Source organism: Calonectris borealis, chromosome 3 (genome assembly GCF_964195595.1).
Source record: "Calonectris borealis chromosome 3, bCalBor7.hap1.2, whole genome shotgun sequence".
NCBI classification, from domain to species: Eukaryota; Metazoa; Chordata; class Aves; order Procellariiformes; family Procellariidae; genus Calonectris; species Calonectris borealis.
In genome coordinates this window covers 101,083,133-101,101,961 of record NC_134314.1, presented here as the reverse complement: position 1 = coordinate 101,101,961, position 18,829 = coordinate 101,083,133, and the positions used below count along the sequence as shown (strand labels likewise).

General features: G+C 39.6%; 1 protein-coding gene across 2 annotated transcripts in view; it reads left to right on the top strand.

Moving 5' to 3' along the window:
- MTA3 (metastasis associated 1 family member 3) overlaps positions 1 to 18,829 on the top strand; it is a 148,326-nt gene that overhangs the window by 46,171 nt on the left and 83,326 nt on the right. For both annotated transcript variants that reach the window (XM_075146936.1, XM_075146937.1), the window contains exon 7: positions 10,643 to 10,745. In XM_075146936.1, coding sequence (XP_075003037.1) covers positions 10,643 to 10,745 — 103 coding nt within the window. The remainder of the gene's footprint in view (positions 1 to 10,642; positions 10,746 to 18,829) is intronic.

Genomic DNA, 18,829 nt, shown 5'->3' with positions numbered 1-18,829 from the left:
TTTTTAGTTGTTGCTAAGTAGTCTATTAGTCAAGGACTTTTCAGCTACCATGCTCTGCCAAGCGCACAAGAGGCTGGAAGGGAGCATAGCAGGGACAGCTGGCCCAGCTGGCCAACGGGGTATTCCATACCATGTGAAGTCATGCTCACTATATGAAGGGGAGGCATGTTCCAGGAAGTGGCGATTGCTGGTTTTGGGCTTTGTTCAGCGGGCAGTGAGCAATTTCATTGTGCATCACTCATTTTGTATATTCTATCATTATTATTATTATTGTTATTATTGTTATTTTCCCTTCCTTTTCTGTTCTGTTAAACTGTCTTTATCTCAACCCACGATTTTTCTCACTCTTACCCTTCCGATTCTTTCCCCGTCCCACAGGGTGGGGAGGGGGAGTGAGCGAGCGGCTGTGTGGTGTTTGGCTGCCTGCTGGGTTAAACCACGACATCAGAGAACTTGTATCCAAGACTTTTAAAACTTTTGTTGGTTTTGAAAAAGAACAAAATAATTCCTTTAGAGGTATTTCCTAATGTCTTCTCTGTTTTTTTGCTTCTCACTGCAACTCAGTTGTAAGAGCATGTTGTTTTTAATAGACCAGACATATCAGATAGAAACTATTAAACTCAAGAGTTCAAGCCTGTTAATGTTTGGGAATATTGGAATTCCAGGATTTCAAGTTTAAAAATTTTTACAACTAAAGAGACAAATAAGAAACTCATCTGCATACTGTTTGGATTTTTACCATTATGAAAGTACAAGATGCTTAGACTCAGTATATTGTATTTTCTGGTTATTTAAATGCCTCCCATATACACTAAAATTTTGTTTTCATTTAATAAATGAAAAATGTGTTTTAGAATAGTGGAATCCAGCTGTAATCTCATAGGAGGGATCTGTTCTGTTACTTCGTAGTACATAATACTCCCATTTATTGGAAGAACCACTGCTGAATTTGAAAATCACTCATACTAGCCAGAGACCTGCAGGAGCTGTTTGAATGTCGCAACTCATTCTCTTGTCAAAAGTCTGTGTGCTGGATTATCTCTATTAGTGTTGATGTAGTTGCAATGATTTCATTCTGTTGCGAGAAGATAAAATTTTATCAGGCAGTATGAAATATTTTTAGAATATTCTGTATTCTAATATTTAAGTATTAAAAATTGGACAGCCATGCAACTGTTAGACCCTGAAGACGGATAATGTGCAGCTATGAGAAATGTCTGACAGGATAAACAAATATTGTGTCTTAGTGTCCTATCAATTTTCAGAAAATGTGGTCTGTAATTTCTGCTAAGTGATCAGCCTTATGACAATTGCTGGATATGAGAACTGGACACATTAATACAATAGGCAGTTCTCAAAAAATAAAATTCAGAAAATATTGCCTCTTTTTTCCTGAGTTTAGTATTTCACAAATAGTATATGTCTAGCCTTTTGTTTTTAACTGGCTTTAAGAAATCATGAGGGCTGATGATTTTGAGACCATGTGGTCCTGAAGTAGTTAATGTTTCCTTTGTGAGTGAACCAAATTGCAATTACAAGAATAAATCAGTGTATTTAGTTTAAACCCAGTTGCTTAGTCATCAAAGCAAGAATTGCTTTTCCTGTGCACACAACAGCAGCAGCTTTAGGCTCTTCGATGACCGGTATGGTGGCATGTGAGGAAAAGATTTTCGTGGAAAAAGCTGTCAACTGTAAAGTACTTTTTTGGATGGAGTGGAGGAACTTTTTTGTTAGTACCTTGTGCACCTCTTTTGTTCTACATACAGCAATTTGAGTGTCCATAGTCTGTTGTCTAAAACCAGATTTCCTGTCGATTCAAGATGACCTTACTGGGATCTAGACAGCAGGAAGTGAAGCTCAAATTCTGGTACTAGAACTACCTTCAGGAGCAAGTATAAAAGGAAATGTTTATGCCTAACTTGCATTTGCTTCAAGAAAATGCCCAGGAACCTTGTAGAAATCTGTTCCACTAAGTTCAGTCTGAAATGCATTGAAGCTTCAAAGTTGTCGGAAAACGTAGTAAGTTAGCAGCAAAATAAATGATCATTTCAAAATACCAGTCAGAATATGCCAGAAGCAGAGAGATCTTTGAGGGTGATTGGTTCAACTAAAAGGTGATGGCTTTCTATTTTAATGAAGTTTTCAGAAGTAATGCATGGAACAAAAGGTACAACAAGTGGATTCAGGAGTTTCTACTTGTGGAAATTGGAACAGAATACAAGACAGAAAAGGTGTGATTGTGCTAACCCAGTAAGACTTACCTTTATGGTCAGAGTAGAAGAATGTTGCCTAGACTTGATTCATCTCAGCTGAAGACGAGTATCTAAAATAGATCAGAGGATGTTTAAGGTTAGATGAGGTGAATTGACAAAGGTAATATACCAGAATAAAACTCCTGTTTATGCATACTCAAATATATTTTGTTCTCAGATGGAGTTTCTGTTGGTTGCGCTTTTGACTTTGAGTTAACATGAAAAGTTTTTCTGTAATACCTTCTAAAAAAAGGAGCTGTTTCTTGAAGGTTAGCAAATTTAAATATGATAGTCCAATTTGCAGATTTTTTTCTTGTTATCAAGCTCAGTAGAGTAAACTTTTCATAATTAACTGTCAAATGCATGATCATCACAAATAGTAAAATACTCTTTACAATGTTGTTCATGTCAAATTTTAATAGGATTATAAAAACCTTTACATCAGTCTTGCCAATTTCTCTACTAGGGAACTGAGTTAGTGATTCGTGTGCTGGGCAATTAAATGCATGTTTATAGACTTTTATCAGTTTTACTATAAATTAAACAAACAAAGCACATGTAAATGGCCTCTTTGTGCCTGTTTTCAGTAAAGATTTCATTTACTACTGCCTAACCTTGCAGATGCAAGGGAAATCTGTAGTTTAGGGTTGCAGCCACATATACTACAGAAGCTCAATTAGGTATTTGGAAGCTTTGCATTGTAAAACACAGTGTTTTATGAAGTCTTTTCAGTAATGTTATTTTAAAGTATTTGTTGCCTTTCAGTACAATTCATTGAGGTACTAAGTGCATGTATAATTTTGATCAAACAAGCAGTTACATGGATTAAGTTGGTTCTTTTCGTCCTTATATTATGTGCTTACTATACTTACAATATACTATTCTTATATAATGTGGTAATGGAAATTTCTGAGCTTCATTTCTCAGATCATGCATAACTTCTATGTTAACAGTCAAATGATAAATTAGAAGAGTTGGAAACTGTGCTGTTTAGCAATTACATGTTATAAAAACTGTTCAACAGTTGAGGTGAGTTATTCGGGTTGTTCTGCTTGGGGATTGTCGGAGTGGTCTCCTCTCACCCACCCCACCCCACCCCGAATTGTAAAAGCAGGTCTACCTTTCTCAAGTTTGCTTTATACTTGAACAGAAGTCAGTTGTAGTTTTAGTCTTCATAACAAGAGAGCCATGATTTCCTGCTGTCTTTAGCTTCTTGAGGAGACTTAGGCATGGTCTGTGCTGCGTTGTTGGCGTGGAAGGTTGTCCGTCATTGCTATCAGAAAGATTTCTTTATTAATAATAGCTGTAGAGCCTTGGCTGAGATTGTTCAAATATTAAATGAGTTCTGTCAGGTAGTCAGACTTATGGAGGATACAGTTATTTATTGTATGCTGTGTATGTGCATATTATCCGAAATAACGTATCGCAGTGAGAGCTCAAATCACCTTTCAAGCAGCAACATCTTGGCGTTTAATTGACTTTGCTGTTTTTTTCTACCTCAGTAACTTTGCCTAAATGGACTTATTGTAAGTTCACATTTTTGTTTCCCTTGCTGTTCTACTGTGTCTGATTTTCTTTTAAGTTGGTTCTGTAGAAGATGAAAAACAAATATCAGATGCAGATGAAATGTGGTTTTTACACTTGAATAAGTCAAAATACATTTCATCCTAAAGAAAAAGTTCTTCTCTAAATTACATGTTGTGTTTAAATTTATGCAAATGAATAGCCCTATCTATCTTTAGAATACTATAGTCAAAGAGAATTTGCATATGCATAACATCAAGTTTATGTAAAAAAAAATTGCAGGATTTCATTTTAATTTAGAGGGGTTTTTTATTTTTATAAGAATACAATGTCTGTGCATTGCGGTATCCCTCTTTACAAAAGCTCTTTTGAGTGCTTTCAGAACTTTTTCTCTTGATCATCAGTAGTTGATTTATAAGCACTGCAAGGCTGAGCACTGAGAGAGCTCTAAGGTTGTTGGAGTTGGAGGCAGTTTAATTTGAAAGGGATTTTTCAAAACAGTATTTTCAATATTGTTAATATTCATCTAGTAGTATGGTACTGTTATTATTTATACACAGAATAATTTTCACTATGCTTTCCTGAAAACTGTATTACCTCATGTGTTGTTATTTCAGGAATTCAGAAAAACTATTGCAATCTTCCTGTATTCAGATTGGAATAGGTGCTAGACACTGCACAGTGTCTACCAATCAAAAAAATAGTGTAAAATGGCAGTGAGGCCTGGGGAATCTTGGTGTAAGTCGCATTGTACAGGTTTATTCACAGATATCAAAGGAGTACAAGAAGCCAATTCCAAAATAAAGGTGAATTTCAGGTATCTTTTCATTAGTTGAATGCTTGTCTTTGCCTTTGAACTGAAGGTGACCTTGTAGTTTTATGCAATATATTAATTTAAGTCATTGCCTTTAGAATTGCCATAAAAAGCTGAAATGGAAGGACTTTTTATTATTTCATTTCTGTAACAGTGGGGATTCTACCTAAATGTGATTTAATGTACGGACTCACTCACTATCAAGTGAGGAATGGTATGATTTTAGGACATTATGTCTCCATGTTCTCCGATGTGTGGAAGTTCCTTATTGCATACTGCTCTGCAGGGTTTTGGGAAAGAGGCAACCTTATTTGTTCCTTTCTTCCAGCACTGGACATTCCCATAAGCCAGCCATTCTTGTTGCAGCGTTATGGAAAAGTTTGTCATTACTGCGTGGTTACAGTTTAGTTTATTCTGAGCACAATTGTAATTCTTTCTGTTTATTTCTAGGAATTCAGAACATGATGAATTAAAGCTCTTTTGAGTGCTTTGTGAGGTCTTGTCTCTTGATCATCAGTGGTTGATTTATAAGCACTGCAAGGCTGAGCACTGAGAGAGCTCTAAGGTTCTTGGAGTTGGAGGCAGTTTAATTCGAAAGGGATTTTTCAAGTTAAAAACAACTGATTTCTTTTTTTATAGGCTAGAGCCCTAGAGGATAGGAGGTGATTGGACTATGCATGTTTTATTGGCTTAGAAAATGCTCAGTAGCAGTTTAAGTTGCTGTAGACAAATAATGGGCTTGTATCACCTGATATCTTTCATTTGTAGTCTCTATACATGTAGTCTTTATCTAGTCTGTTTTTCATTTCTAGTCTTCATACATGCGTCATATTCATAAATTGTGTTTTGCCATAAGATTTGTGTAAATATACAACTCATTATCTGAATGACTAATTGAAATCTTGGATATACATCTGTCAGGCAAACTAATGGGGGCAATTTTTCTGCAACTGAAAGGTAAACATAATTTTCCTTTTGCCTACACTTCTAAAATAATCTAAGCTTTCTCATCTTACTTTAATCAGAGAAGTTATTTGCACGTAATTCAGTTTTATTTTTTGCAGAGTTGAGTGTAAGTTTTTGAACTTTTTTTCTGGATGATTTTTGACGATCAGTACCGGTGAGAATCACAAATCATAAAAAAAAAAATTAAATCAGAAATGAGTAATAATAATTCTGTGTCTGCAGAGCTTTTATAGTGAGAAGAGTTGTAATTTCTGTTAGTTAAGACCAACAGTCAGCTAGCTGTCTACCATGAATTCAATTTATGCAGAGTTGAACTCATGAAGTGTCAGTAGATAAAGTTTGTACATCCATCTGAAAGATGTCTTTCCCCCTATACCTCATGTAAAACTTATTTTCCCAGTGGCAATTACTTCGACATTTTGTAACAGGCTTTCTCAGTCAAGCTGTACATGCTTCCCCCCCACACCAGTTGTTTGTCAAAAGCTGTGTGATGTTTTGTGATAATTAACCTCTGTGTATGAATGTATAATTCATTTTATGCAGAATAAATATGCTGAGTGTTTTAGAGGGGAACTAACAAACTTTTCATTGAAGGAGAAAGCTCAGATTTTACTTTAGACAGACAGGCTTAATGGCTGGAACTTTGTTCATAGCTAGACAGTATGAGAAAATCCAATGTGATGCTATTTTTCTCATCTGTAAGTTAGAGAAAAGGTTTGCAGACAAGCAGTCTAAATAGCAGTGTGAGAAGGTGATTCATGAATTGAAACCTCATTTTCAGTGATTAGTTGCCTATTTATGCAATGTTATATAGCATGTGAAGCTATATTCAAAAAGACATTTAGGATTACTTGCAGTTAGTGTACTGCTGAAGAGTTCTGGCAAAAATCTGCTAAATTTGATCCCGTATTCCAATAACAGAAATTTCATTGTGTTGCATGCTGAACTGGAGTAACGGAGGATAAGAATTGACAAGTATCTCTCTTCTGCATCCTTGCAATGTAGCTAAGAGATATTCCTGTTTCACAGGCATAAAACTGAAGCACAAAGATGAAGACACTGTGAATTTACTTCTTAGATATGTGCCAAGCTTTAAGAGTATAAACATATACAAAGGCCTTCATGTGTATGTGCTTAGGTATCTAGTGAGTCTGGGTAATTAATGCATGAGTCAAAACCCCTGGCTGATTTCAAGAGATTGTATCAAGCCGTGAATGAATTTCCATAGTAGGAGGAACTCTGTGGTGCAAACTATTGGTCTGGTGTCCAACTGCTGTCTATGGCTATGTCTGCCTTCTTACTATGACCAAAAAATCGCAACTACAGACTTTCTGTCCCGTGTGATTAAGGATCCAGCAGCTGGTATCTCTGTTTTGCATATCGTGAAAGATGGATTCATGCAGAAAGCTGAGCACTGCAGGTGTTCAGTTTATATGTTTGAAGTGACGGCTAAATTACTTTTTGAAAAGGAAAATAAAAAGGTATTTTGAAAAATAGTGCAAATTGTGCAAAATACAGAAATAAGACATTGTACCTGACAAGTAGCATCTCTCAAAATTGTTCTCGTGGCTTTTTTTCAGTCAGACACCTCATCAACTGTTTGTCATTAAAAGTGGAATTGGCATTGTTTCCCTGAAAACCATTTGTAAAAAATTCCAACTTTTATAGCATGTTTCAGTTCCTTAAAAGGATACAATATTGCAGCATTGTTATATATCTGTAAAATTAAAAGTGTTGCACTCTAACAAAATGTTCATAGTTCATATTGCAAGTTATTTTCTTTTAGTTGGATATGTTATAAGAAGAACATAGAATCATGCCGAATCTAATGTACCCCCATTACCTTGGGGGTATTTATCTGCAGGAAGTGAAGTCTAAAAGACTGACTGAGTAGATCTTTAATTTCTTGTAGTTCATCTTATTTGCATTCAGTTCAAAGTTGAGTTTTATTTACTTTTGTTTTGTAAAATGTTTCTTACAATTGTTTTCGGGGGGGGAGCATATGATGGTTTCCTTTGTTTAAAATGACTAACTGAAATACAGAACTTAATATTTTTTTTTAAGAAAAAAAATCACATTTTGCTTTTTATTAGAAGAGAACCATGAGAAGTAAGGCATTGAATGATTGATGAGGAGAAAACCAAGCATATTTCTGGCCATCTACTAATGTTTTCCAGTAAAATTAATTCTCAGGATTAGGTTGGCTATAATAAAATTATAAGCAGCGCTCAAAATAAATTGCATACACTGGTATGTCGTACCAGCCATTCAAAAAAATAGCCTACCGTTTCTCAGAAGCTGTAATTGGTATGTTGGTGATGGTGAGAGAAGGTAACACTTGTAAAACAGAACCTGAGAACCTTCTCAGATGCAACACTGAAAATGTTAAAAGTTAAACTCCCCCATTCCATTTGTGTCCTGGAGTTTGCAGTATAAGGAATTAATACTATGGCAGCTTTGATGCCTGTTCAGTTTGAATGTCTTGTAGTTCTGCGTCAAGTTCAACAATATAAAAGAGAAATGTAGAGGTGTTAACAGAGAGATAGTTGTCGTAGTTTTAAAGGGGTCAGCCACGTTAAAAATCCTATAGAATAAGGTACAGGCATGATTAACTAAGGACAGACAGCTCAAGGAAAACAGAGGGGGTTTTATAATTACTATTTTGAAAGAAGACCTCTGGAAGGAAGACCTGTTTCTCTTATGTGATCCTCCTATTCTGATTCTTTCAGCACATTCAAAGGAAGTAAATAAAATTTTTATTCCTGAAATCAACTTTTCAAAGATTTCTACAGCACTGCTTGACTGCCTCGATGATTTGATCTGTTTAGGTTACTTTTCTTCCTGTTCAAGTGATAATATCCTGCGATTTAAGTGGAAAAGCGGGAATGAAGCATTTTTTGTAAGTGCAGTTTGGCAGAGACCACATATCTTCTGGAAACCTCTCTGTCTACCATCGTTGCAGTAATATTTAATATTGCAAATATTACATTATATGTGTTTGGATTCTTTTGGTATAAATATTCCATTACTTCTATCCTGTTTATGTCTACTGCCATTACAAAATACTGTTTGGCAATATTTCAAATTTACCTTCATCAACAGTTAGAACAACATTTTGTAGTAGCAATTGTTTAATTACCTCTAATTGGAGTAAGACGTGTAGTATTGCAATTTTTTTCATCTTTTTGCAAACTTGATTCAGGAGAGTGACATGTTTTGTTTGAATACTTGTGCTGTGCTTGTATGATGTTTTCTCTTTGTGAGAAGTATATCCTGCCTGAGTATTGGGTTTTGTCATACTTCTAGAATTATGATCTCCAGGTTATGATGTTCTGAAACAGTTAACTAACATTAAAGATATTTAAAAACTATATATTAAATTGAAATGAAGTGCTCAGAGATAATGTATAAAATGTAGAACATCACCCACAACGTGTCTGTCACAGATGGAAAAAATGAATGTATTGACAAGTGTGTAGTCCATTGAATAAGTTTATAGACCTAAAATCCTGCCCAGGATTGCCAGAAATCAACAGTTTGTCTCCCGTACTGGATGCGAATTAGCTTAAACAGAAGCGTAAGTCCCATTAGGCAGACAATTCTTTATTGCCTGCGTATCAGAAGAAAGTAATTTATTCTTCTGAGACTGTGACTGTGAAATGTGTTCCTGAAACATTAGCCAGACAGCATGGTGCAGTTCTAACTGGTGTATTTGGTAGGGATAAATATATACCACATTTTCATTTCCTTCCAGGATGAATGTGCTAGAGAAACTCGCCATATATGATCAGATTTCAGAAAAGCCAGTGCTCGGTTTGCAGTCTGCTTCCAGACTCTTAAGTGTACAGGTTATTTCATGTCTTGATGATACTATGCATGTTTAGACTGGCTGTTTTCATTAAGTCATAAGAAATAACACAGACTAAAGTGATTTTCTGTGTGCTCAGAGAGGTACCTACACAGCCTAGATTTTCAAAGGAAATTGAACGGCTGTATTTGAGAACAGGTTTTTATTCTTGTAGTAGCTCATAAAAGTACTGGCATCCAACTAAACATTGGAGTTTTTCACATGTTCACTGAAGGAAGAACATGCTCGTATTCTAAAATACCAAGGAAGACAATGATTCTAACTTTGCTCTTGTCACCTTGTTGTGGCCCCAAATGTCTTGGCCACATCTCATAGGTAAATCTTCTACTAGTAGAATGTGTGTTGCCTGCCTGATCAGCCTCTGTAATGTCTCTCATTTTGCAGTAGAAGTTATTGGTTCATTTGGAAGCCTAAATCCTGAGCCAAGATTTAGGCTTCCATATGAATGTGAATCATTGTAGCATCTTCACACTTCACTGTTCTTCCAAGCAGTACAAATGCCATACTCTTTTAATAATGAATACAGGGCAAATTAAATTTTGGAAACCACCAAAACCATTGTTTCGACCACGTGCATGTACACAAATTACTCTGTTCAGACAAACAGAGTTGGGAAATCATGATATAGTATGTTATAACTTTCTTGTGTTGTAGCCTTATATGTTATTTTATAAGAGGATATAACTAGTCAACATACACAGCAATTTTAATATTATGATTTGTGTTAACAATACAGATAATGTAGTGGCTGAGAGCAAGAGGTGAAAAAAATAAATTAAGTAGACAGCGTTTTTTCATTATTTTTGTTTTGGGGGCATAGAGTGCAAATTGGATAGAATTTAATTGCTAAAGCTGGTTAAGTGTAAATTAATTTTAATATGGCTTCAGTGAAACAGTAACTTTGATATAGTTGAGAAGTAATTTAAAGAAACCACTGGTTACTTAGGTTATGGTTTCAAGTTTATAATCACATTTTATTAAAGTTCTTTGGTACTACACCTCCTAAGAATGCCTCCTTAAATTGAAATGCTGATGTTAAGGGAAGATGTTTATTTTACTGATGCTGCATTATGGAATTTAAATGGATAACTGCTGATTGTTAAGTACTCTGTGTGTGTGTTTAAAAATGTACAATGTCTCTTTTAAACATAGTGCAAGAAATACACAGAAAAAAACATTGTGAGTAATAAGTGTTTTGTCCCATCTACCTTTTGACAGGAGAATTAGATGACAGAGAACAGGCAAAGCTGGAAGTAAAAGTATGGGATCCAGATAGCCCCCTTACTGACCGTCAGATTGACCAGTTTTTAGTTGTAGCACGGTAAGATTAAAATCCTCTAATAAAAAAAATTCCTTTTCCTTTTCCTACTGACTATTTATTCCCCTATATCGTGTTACTCAACTTGTTTGCCATTTTGTGAGCCCTTCTCTTTCCCACAGTTAGCTAAAAGAGAAAATCAAACCATAATCTTCTGCATATTTATTGAAGCTACCAATACAGAAGGGAGAAAAAGAGAGTGAATTTTGGAATAATGCTACGCTGCCTGTATGTCAGGTTATAGTAGAATTTGATACTTTAAATGTAGACATCAGTCTGTTTTCCCCTCAGAGTAAATGAAACAGGATTTCACTGCTAATATTTCAGTCTTTTACTATAGTACTTTTACTTTACTATAGTATTTTGTAGTGTAATATAAAGTTAAGAGTAGAAGTAAAGAAAATGTTAACAAACAAAATGGATGCAGAACTTGCCCAATTTGTGTATAAACTGAATAACATGCAGTGCAATTATTTTGGATGAATGTTGAAATAAAAGTTTTGAAGTGATGCCTTTCATTAGTGAAAAAAATCTGGTCGGTTCAATTTTATAAATTAACATATGATTATGCAGATTTATGAGAGGAACATCAAAGCCCTTGGAATTAATAAATACCTTTAAAAATAATTTCTTTACTTTAAAAAAAAAACTTTCAAACTCTATAGAATTCTTACTGAAGGACAACTCGACACTCATAAGATACAGCATGTTTTGCCTGTCCTGTAATTCATACTTACAGATATAGTACAAAGGTGCTGTTCTAATGATGGCAGAGAACTGTTAATCACAGCTAATGTAGGGATTTTATCCTGAATCACCCCATCTCCTGTATTTTCTGTAACCTGGTTGCAGAGCATAGTCTCAAATCTTCTGAGGCAAATAATCCTTTTATGTTGTTTCCAGTTTCTGTTCTTTATTCTTTCTCCCTTTTGAACAAAGCATTTCAGGAAGGAAATAGAAGTTGCTTTATATTCTCCAGCTTGTGTATGGTGAAATGGGTTGCTGATTTATTATTTTACAGTTCAGATGCTGATCCACCTGGGTTTCTTCTTTCTCCCCCACTTGGTAGTGCTGTATCCTTTCTATACAGTTGTAAAAATTGCCTGCTCCTGTTGAATTTCCAAACAAGCTGGAGGGGTATGGGTGTGAACATGCATCTGTTCAGAAGATCACAATGCCTAGTAGATGCTCCATAGAACAGAATCCGGAAAACAGAACTATTACTATCACCAACAATATAATACCTGGATATGTATGGGCAGACCGTTATGGGGTGCCTTAAAAATACCATCTGTGTGAAGATTACGTGCGTTTTTGAGGAGTTCATTCATTGTCTTCACATCCCTCCACTCCGCATTTTGCAGCCGCTCTGGGGAGCTGAAGTAGTATACTGTGAAGCTGAAAATGTTGCCAGAGGAGTGTGCCAGTAAGCAGTCTACTGGGAAGTGACAGAGAATAAATGACAGGGAATAACTGAAATTTTTAGAGAAAAACATTCTTCTCTCTTTGTCCCCTTACTTAAGACATCCTGTGCAATGCCCTGACCAAGGTTGCATTTGTTTAGAAGTTGATGAATTTCTGTAAAAAGGTTTCTGTTATGGCGGGAATAGGTCTTGGTCATAGCTGACTAATTGTAGCTATCCAAGATCTTGTGGTAGGCAATCACTAATGACCACCTGTAATCAGATGTTACTCAGGTACCACTTTATTGATGTTCTTCCCCAAAACTCCATTCATCTTTGTAAGCTGCTTTTGAACTGATAGAAACTATTTCCAAGCTCCTATATACGTGTATTCATAGGCTGCAAGATCACATTTCTGTTGCATTAAGTGCATCTAAGAGAGATTTTTCACCGATTTCTGGAGAAACAGTTCTCCTATGATGATTGTGCCAGCTTTAAATTCAGTATGTTGTCTGCTTGCATGTAAAGGCTTTCGTTATACTGGACCATTAAAAGCTGCTTGAGTAACAGTGGAGTTGGTATTATGAACTGGTAAACTGTGCTTACAGACTCAGAAGATATTTCTGCTGTGGCCTAACTGCAGTTCACTGGGCATCGGCGGTGCCTGCTGGGATTCCCATGAGAATGGTATTTCTCTGGTTCCTGGAAGTTATGTTTAGTTTTGCAAATTTGAAATTCTGACAATAAGAACTCTTTCCTAAACGCATTCCTATTTGTGATTTTGGTCAAGTGTGTGTATGCTATCTGTATTTGAAATTTTAAAAGCATTTTCACGTGATCCTTTTTACATGCTGCATCAAAGGCATCGAGTATTCTCAGTTTTTTCAGTCTGCTTTGGTTGAAGGAAGAGTTGCTTTTGTCCTTGTAGGCTTTAGCTTTTTCAATCACACAAGCAGGCTTTGTTGGTTCTTTAGAAGGTGCTTAAACACTCTCTTTTTGTATTTGTATTGCCCATTTGCAAGAACATTTATATTTGGCCTAGGGCATGTAGCTTTCCCAGTCTTACAAGGTTTGTTTACTGTCTCAGGAGCGAGAGGCCTTTTTTCTAGGTTTATACGCTTGGTCAGTCTAGGCTTGTCACTCAGCCCTAGTATGCAATAATCTGCTGGATATAAAAGTAGAAGAATATGCCTATCCTGTCCAGAAATTAGAGGTAGCAGTGCCAGAAAAATTTATGGAGATTTTGAAAAAAGCGTGAGAGTACTTGAGCAGGAAGATCCTTAACCTTGAGCTCCCTAAGTAGTCTTGCTTGACTGTGGATTTACAAATCTTGAAAGTACCTTACTGTTACTACTGAAGCATAATTTGGGCAAGGGCCTCTTGCTTGAACTAGCAAAAGTATCTGTTAGGAGAGGCTTGAGGCATCAGACTAATGTATTCTGGTTTTGAGTTGTTTTTTGGGTAATGCGCTGTCATTTATATTCTGGCAATGAGAATTCCAACACCATTTTCTACTCCATTCAAATAAGATACAGCTTCATCAAGCAATTTTTGTTCTGTCATATATATTGGCAACAGTTCTTCTGTGTCTACTAGCTTCAAAGAACAGGACGCTGAGAAGCTGCAACAACAGTTTAGATCTGTCCACATTGGCAAATAATACAGTACAGAAGAAATGGATTTGTAGAATTGAAATGTTTGGTGCTGAGGACCTAGCATCCACACTGCACATTTTGAGCAGTTTTATTTTTAGGCTAACTCTAATCTGGTCCTGTGGACTAAATATCTATGAGTGTGTGGAACTACTGTTTAACTTAATGGAAATCCAGTTTGTATGCTACAAGATAACTTTTGATGTTGGTTAAAGTCGAGTAGATAAAGACGCTGGGGACAGTTGCTTTGAAACTCCATTCCTAATTTGAACTAAAATACCGGTAGAGATGCACCCTGTTTTCTCCAGTCATCAGTCTCTATCATTCCTAATATACAAGGAATACTTCATTTCCTTGTGAGATCTCATGTTCTCTAACTCTGTTCCAAATTGCATAGTATTAGGAAATACAAACTTTCCTATTGCGTGTATAACATAATAGTCCCGTCTTTTTTTTTTTTTTCTTTTAATTTGTCAAGGAGTCAAACATGGTCCTGGCCAGACTGAAATGTGGTAAGAGTTGTAGGCTCTGGTCTGGACAGATGCTGAGAGCCGTAGACCTGACCCATTTTTTTTCATTTTCTTTCTATCTGCTAATTTAGAATCATAGAATCATTAAGGTTGGAAAAGACCTCTGAGATCATCGAGTCCAACCGTCAACCCAACACCACCATGCCCACTACACCATGTCCCTAAGCGCCTCATCTACACGTCTTTTAAATACTTCCAAGGATGGTGACTCAACCACTTCCCTGGGCAGCCTGTTCCAAGGCCTGACCCACTCTTTCAGTAAAGAAATTTCTCCTAATGTCCAATCTAAACCTCCCGTGGCGCAACTTGAGGCCATTTCCTCTCGTCCTATCGCTAGTTACTTGGGAGAAGAGACCAACACCCACCTCGCTACAACCTCCTTTCAGGTAGTTGTAGAGCACCATGAGGTCTCCCCTCAGCCTCCTCTTCTCCAGGCTAAACAACCCCAGTTCCCTCAGTCGCTCCTCATAAGACTTGTGCTCCAGACCCTTCACCAGCTTCGTTGCCCTTCTCTGGACACGCTCCAGCACCTCCATGTCCTTCATATAGTGAGGGGCCCAAAACTGAACACAGGATTCGAGGTGCGGCCTCACCAGTGCCGAGTACAGGGGCACGATCACCTCCCTGCTCCTGCTGGCCACACTATTTCTGATATAGGCCAGGATGCCATTGGCCTTCTTGGCCACCTGGGCACACTGCCGGCTCATGTTCAGCCGGCTGTCAACCAGCACCCCCAGGTCCTTTTCCTCTGGGCAGCTTTCCAGCCACTCTCCCCCAAGCCTGTAGCGTTGCATGGGGTTGTTGTGGCCCAAGTGCAGGACCCGGCACTTGGCCTTGTTGAACCTCATACAGTTGGCCTTGGCCCATCGATCCAGCCTGTCCAGGTCCCTCTGCAGAGCCTTCCTACCCTCCCGCCCAACTTGGTGTCGTCTGCAAACTTACTGAGGGAGCACTCGATCCCCTCGTCCAGATCATTGATAAAGATATTGAACAGGACCGGCCCCAGTACTGAGCCCTGGGGAACACCGCTCGTGACTGGCCGCCAACTGGATTTAACTCCGTTCACCACAACTCTCTGGGCTCGGCCATCCAGCCAGTTTTTTACCTAGCGAAGAGTGCACCTGTCTAGGCCGTGAGCCGCCAGCTTCTCTAGGAGAATGCTGTGGGAGACAGTGTCAAAGGCTTTACTGAAGTCCAGGTAGACCACATCCACAGCCTTTCCCTCATCCTCTAGGCAGGTCACCTGGTCATAGAAGGAGATCAGGTTGGTCAAGCAGGACCCGCCTTCCATGAACCCGTGCTGGCTGGGCCTGATTCCCTGGTTGTCCCGGACATGGCTCGTGAGCGCCCTCAAAACAAACCGCTCCATGATCTTTCCCAGCACCGAGGTCAGGCTGACCGGTCTGTAGTTCCCCAGATCCTCCTTCCGGCCTTCTTGTAGATGGGCGTCACATTGGCAAGCCTCCAGTCGTCTGGGACCTCCCCAGTTAACCAGGACTGCTGGTAAATGATGGAGAGCGGCTCGGCAAGCTCCTCCGCCAGCTCCCTCAGTACCCTCGGGTGGATCCCATCCGGCCCCATAGACTTGTGAACGTCCAGGTGGCGTAGCAGGTCGTTAACTGCTTCCTCTTGGATTATAGGGGCTTTATCCTGCTCGCTGTCTCTGTCTTCCAGCTCAGGGGGCTGAATACCCTGAGGATAAGTGCTCTGACTATTAAAGACTGAGGCAAAGAAGGCGTTAAGTACCTCAGCCTTATCCTCCTCCTTGGTGGCAACGTTCCCCCCCACATCCAGTAGAGGATGGAGATTCTCCTTGGCTCTCCTTTTGTCATTAATATACTTGTAAAAGCATTTTTTGTTGTCTCTCACGACAGTGGCCAGGTTGAGTTCTAGCAGGGCTTTTGCCTTTCTAATTTCCACTCTGCACAACCTAACGCGATCCCTGTATTCTTCTTGAGTTGCCTGCCCCTTCTTCCAAAGGGGATAAACTCTCCTTTTTTTCCTGAGTCCCAGCCAGAGCTCCCCGTTCAGCCAGGCCGGTCACCTTCCCTGCCCATTCTTCTTGCGGCACATGGGGACAGCCCGCTCCTGCGCCTTTAAGACTTCCTTCCTGAAGAATGTCCAGCCTTCCTGGACCCCTTTGCCCTTCAGGACTGTCTCCCAAGGGACCCTCTTGACCAGTGTCCTGAGCAGGCCAAAGTCTGCCTCCAGAAGCCCATGGTAGCGGTTTTGCTGGGCCCCCTCCTTACTTCACCAAGAATCGAGAATTCTATCATTTCATGGTCGCTAAGCCCAAGCTGGCCTCCAACCACCACATCTCCCACCAGTCCTTCTCTGTGAACAGCAGGTCAAGCGAGGCACCTCCCCTGGTAGGCTCCCTTACCAGCTGCGTCAGGAAGTTATCCTCCACACACTCCAGGAACCTCCTCGACTGTTTCCTCTCTGCCGTGTGGTATTTCCAGCAGACATCCGGAAAGTTGAAGTCCCCCACGAGAACAAGGGCTAGCGACTGGGAGACTTCTGCCAGCCTCTGGTAGAATATTTCGTCTGCCTCTTCATCCTGGCTAGGTGGTCTATAACAGACTCCCAGCAGGATATCTGCCTTGTTGGCCTTCCCCCTCATCCTTACCCACAAGCTCGCGACCTCATCATCTCTATCATTGAGCTCCAGACAGTCAAAGTACTCCCTAACGTACAGAGCTACCCCACTGCCTCTCCTTCCTCACCTGTCCCTTCTGAAGAGCTTATAGCCATCCATTGCAGCACTCCAATTGTGAGACTCATCCCACCACGTTTCCGTGATGGCGACTAAGTCATAGCTATCCCGCTGCACAATGGCTTCCAGCTCCTCCTGTTTGCCGCCCATGCTGCGTGCATTGGTGTAGATGCACTTGATCTTGGCTGCCGATTTCTCCCCCGACATTGGTGTGCCGTCTCTAGGCTCTTCTCTAGTGAGCCTGGTTTTACCCCCTTCCCCCTTCGAACCTAGTTTAAAGCCCTCTCGATGAGCCCGGCCAACTCATACGCGAGAATCCTTTTCCCCCTGTGAGACAGCTGAACGCCGTCCGTTGCCAGCAGGCCCGGTGCCGTGTAAATCTCCCCGTGGTCAAAGAAGCCAAAATTCCGCTGATGGCACCAGCCCCTAAGCCACGTGTTGATCCGATGAGTTTTCCTGTTCCCTTCAGTATTCCTCCCTGCCACTGAAGGGATTGAGGAAAACACCACCTGTGCTCCCGATCCTTCCACCAGTTGCCCCAGCGCCCTGAAGTCCCTTTTGATCCCTTCGGGACTTCTCCCTGCAACCCCCTCACTGCCAGCCTGTATAACCAGTAGCGGGCAGTGATCGGAGGCCTGCACGAGACTAGGGAGCTTCCTAGTAATGTCCTTCACCCGGGCCCCAGGGAGGCAGCAGACTTCCCTGTGGGATGGGTCTGGCCGGCAAATTGGGCCCTCCGTCCCCCTCAGAAGGGAATCACCTATGACAATTACCCTCCTTTTTTTCTTAGGGGAGGCAGTCGTAATTTGTGGGGCTGGCTGCCTCGCCTCGGGCAACCCCCTGGATGGGCCTTCATCTGCGTCCTTGTTCGTCTGGCTCTCAAGTTCCAGAGCCCCGTATCTGTTCTGTAAGGGCAACTGGGAAGGTTGAGGTGAGGGAGGCCGGGCGGGGGTTTGCCTGGTGCCCCGAGCAGGGACCTGTGTCCATTCCCCCCCCCGTCGCCTGGGTTCCCTCCTTCTGCCTGTAATTCAGTACATGGTAAGTTTTGGGTACATTCTAGTTCCATTTATGTACTTTATGATGCAGTGAAATAGTTAACAACTTAGTCTGTTTCGTCTAACTAGACTATTAGCATAGTCTTTGGGAAGGAATATCTCTCTAATAAATCAAGCTATTTTGCAGACATTTGTGGTCCCAGTGTATTTCCAACTTCAAAACAGGGTTTTGAAGACTAATTAAAATAGCCTTAAAGCATTGCACCTCTACCTTAAAATTTTGTTCTTTGATTACTTTGAAATTAAAATGGCATTGCATACCTCTGGCTAACATAACATATTTCTCTTCATTTGAATGACTGCTTATTTTTTGATGTAAAATCACAGAAGAATGGAAAATTACGTGTTAGTCATTTTGAATTGGAGCTTGATGCTTCCTGTGTTGTTTCCACTTTTCATTTTCTCTAAGACAGTGATTATATTCATTTTCTGTTGGTTACTGTTGATTTAGTTATAAATGCTCATGGTATATGGAGGTTTATTTGTTACATGAATTAATCTTACAGTGAGGAAGGGAACACAGTGCAGTTTCAACTAGCAATGTGTCTTTCATCATATTGAGGAAAAGAATATATCTGTCAACTGAGAACAATAAGTAAAAAACATGTAAAAGTATGCTCAAATAGTAATACTCTGTTCTTGCAAGATAATTCAGTGTAGTCAGTGGCGGTAGACAAGACTGCCAAAGCTCATCAATGAAAATACAAATACATGAAAGCTTCGATATTAGT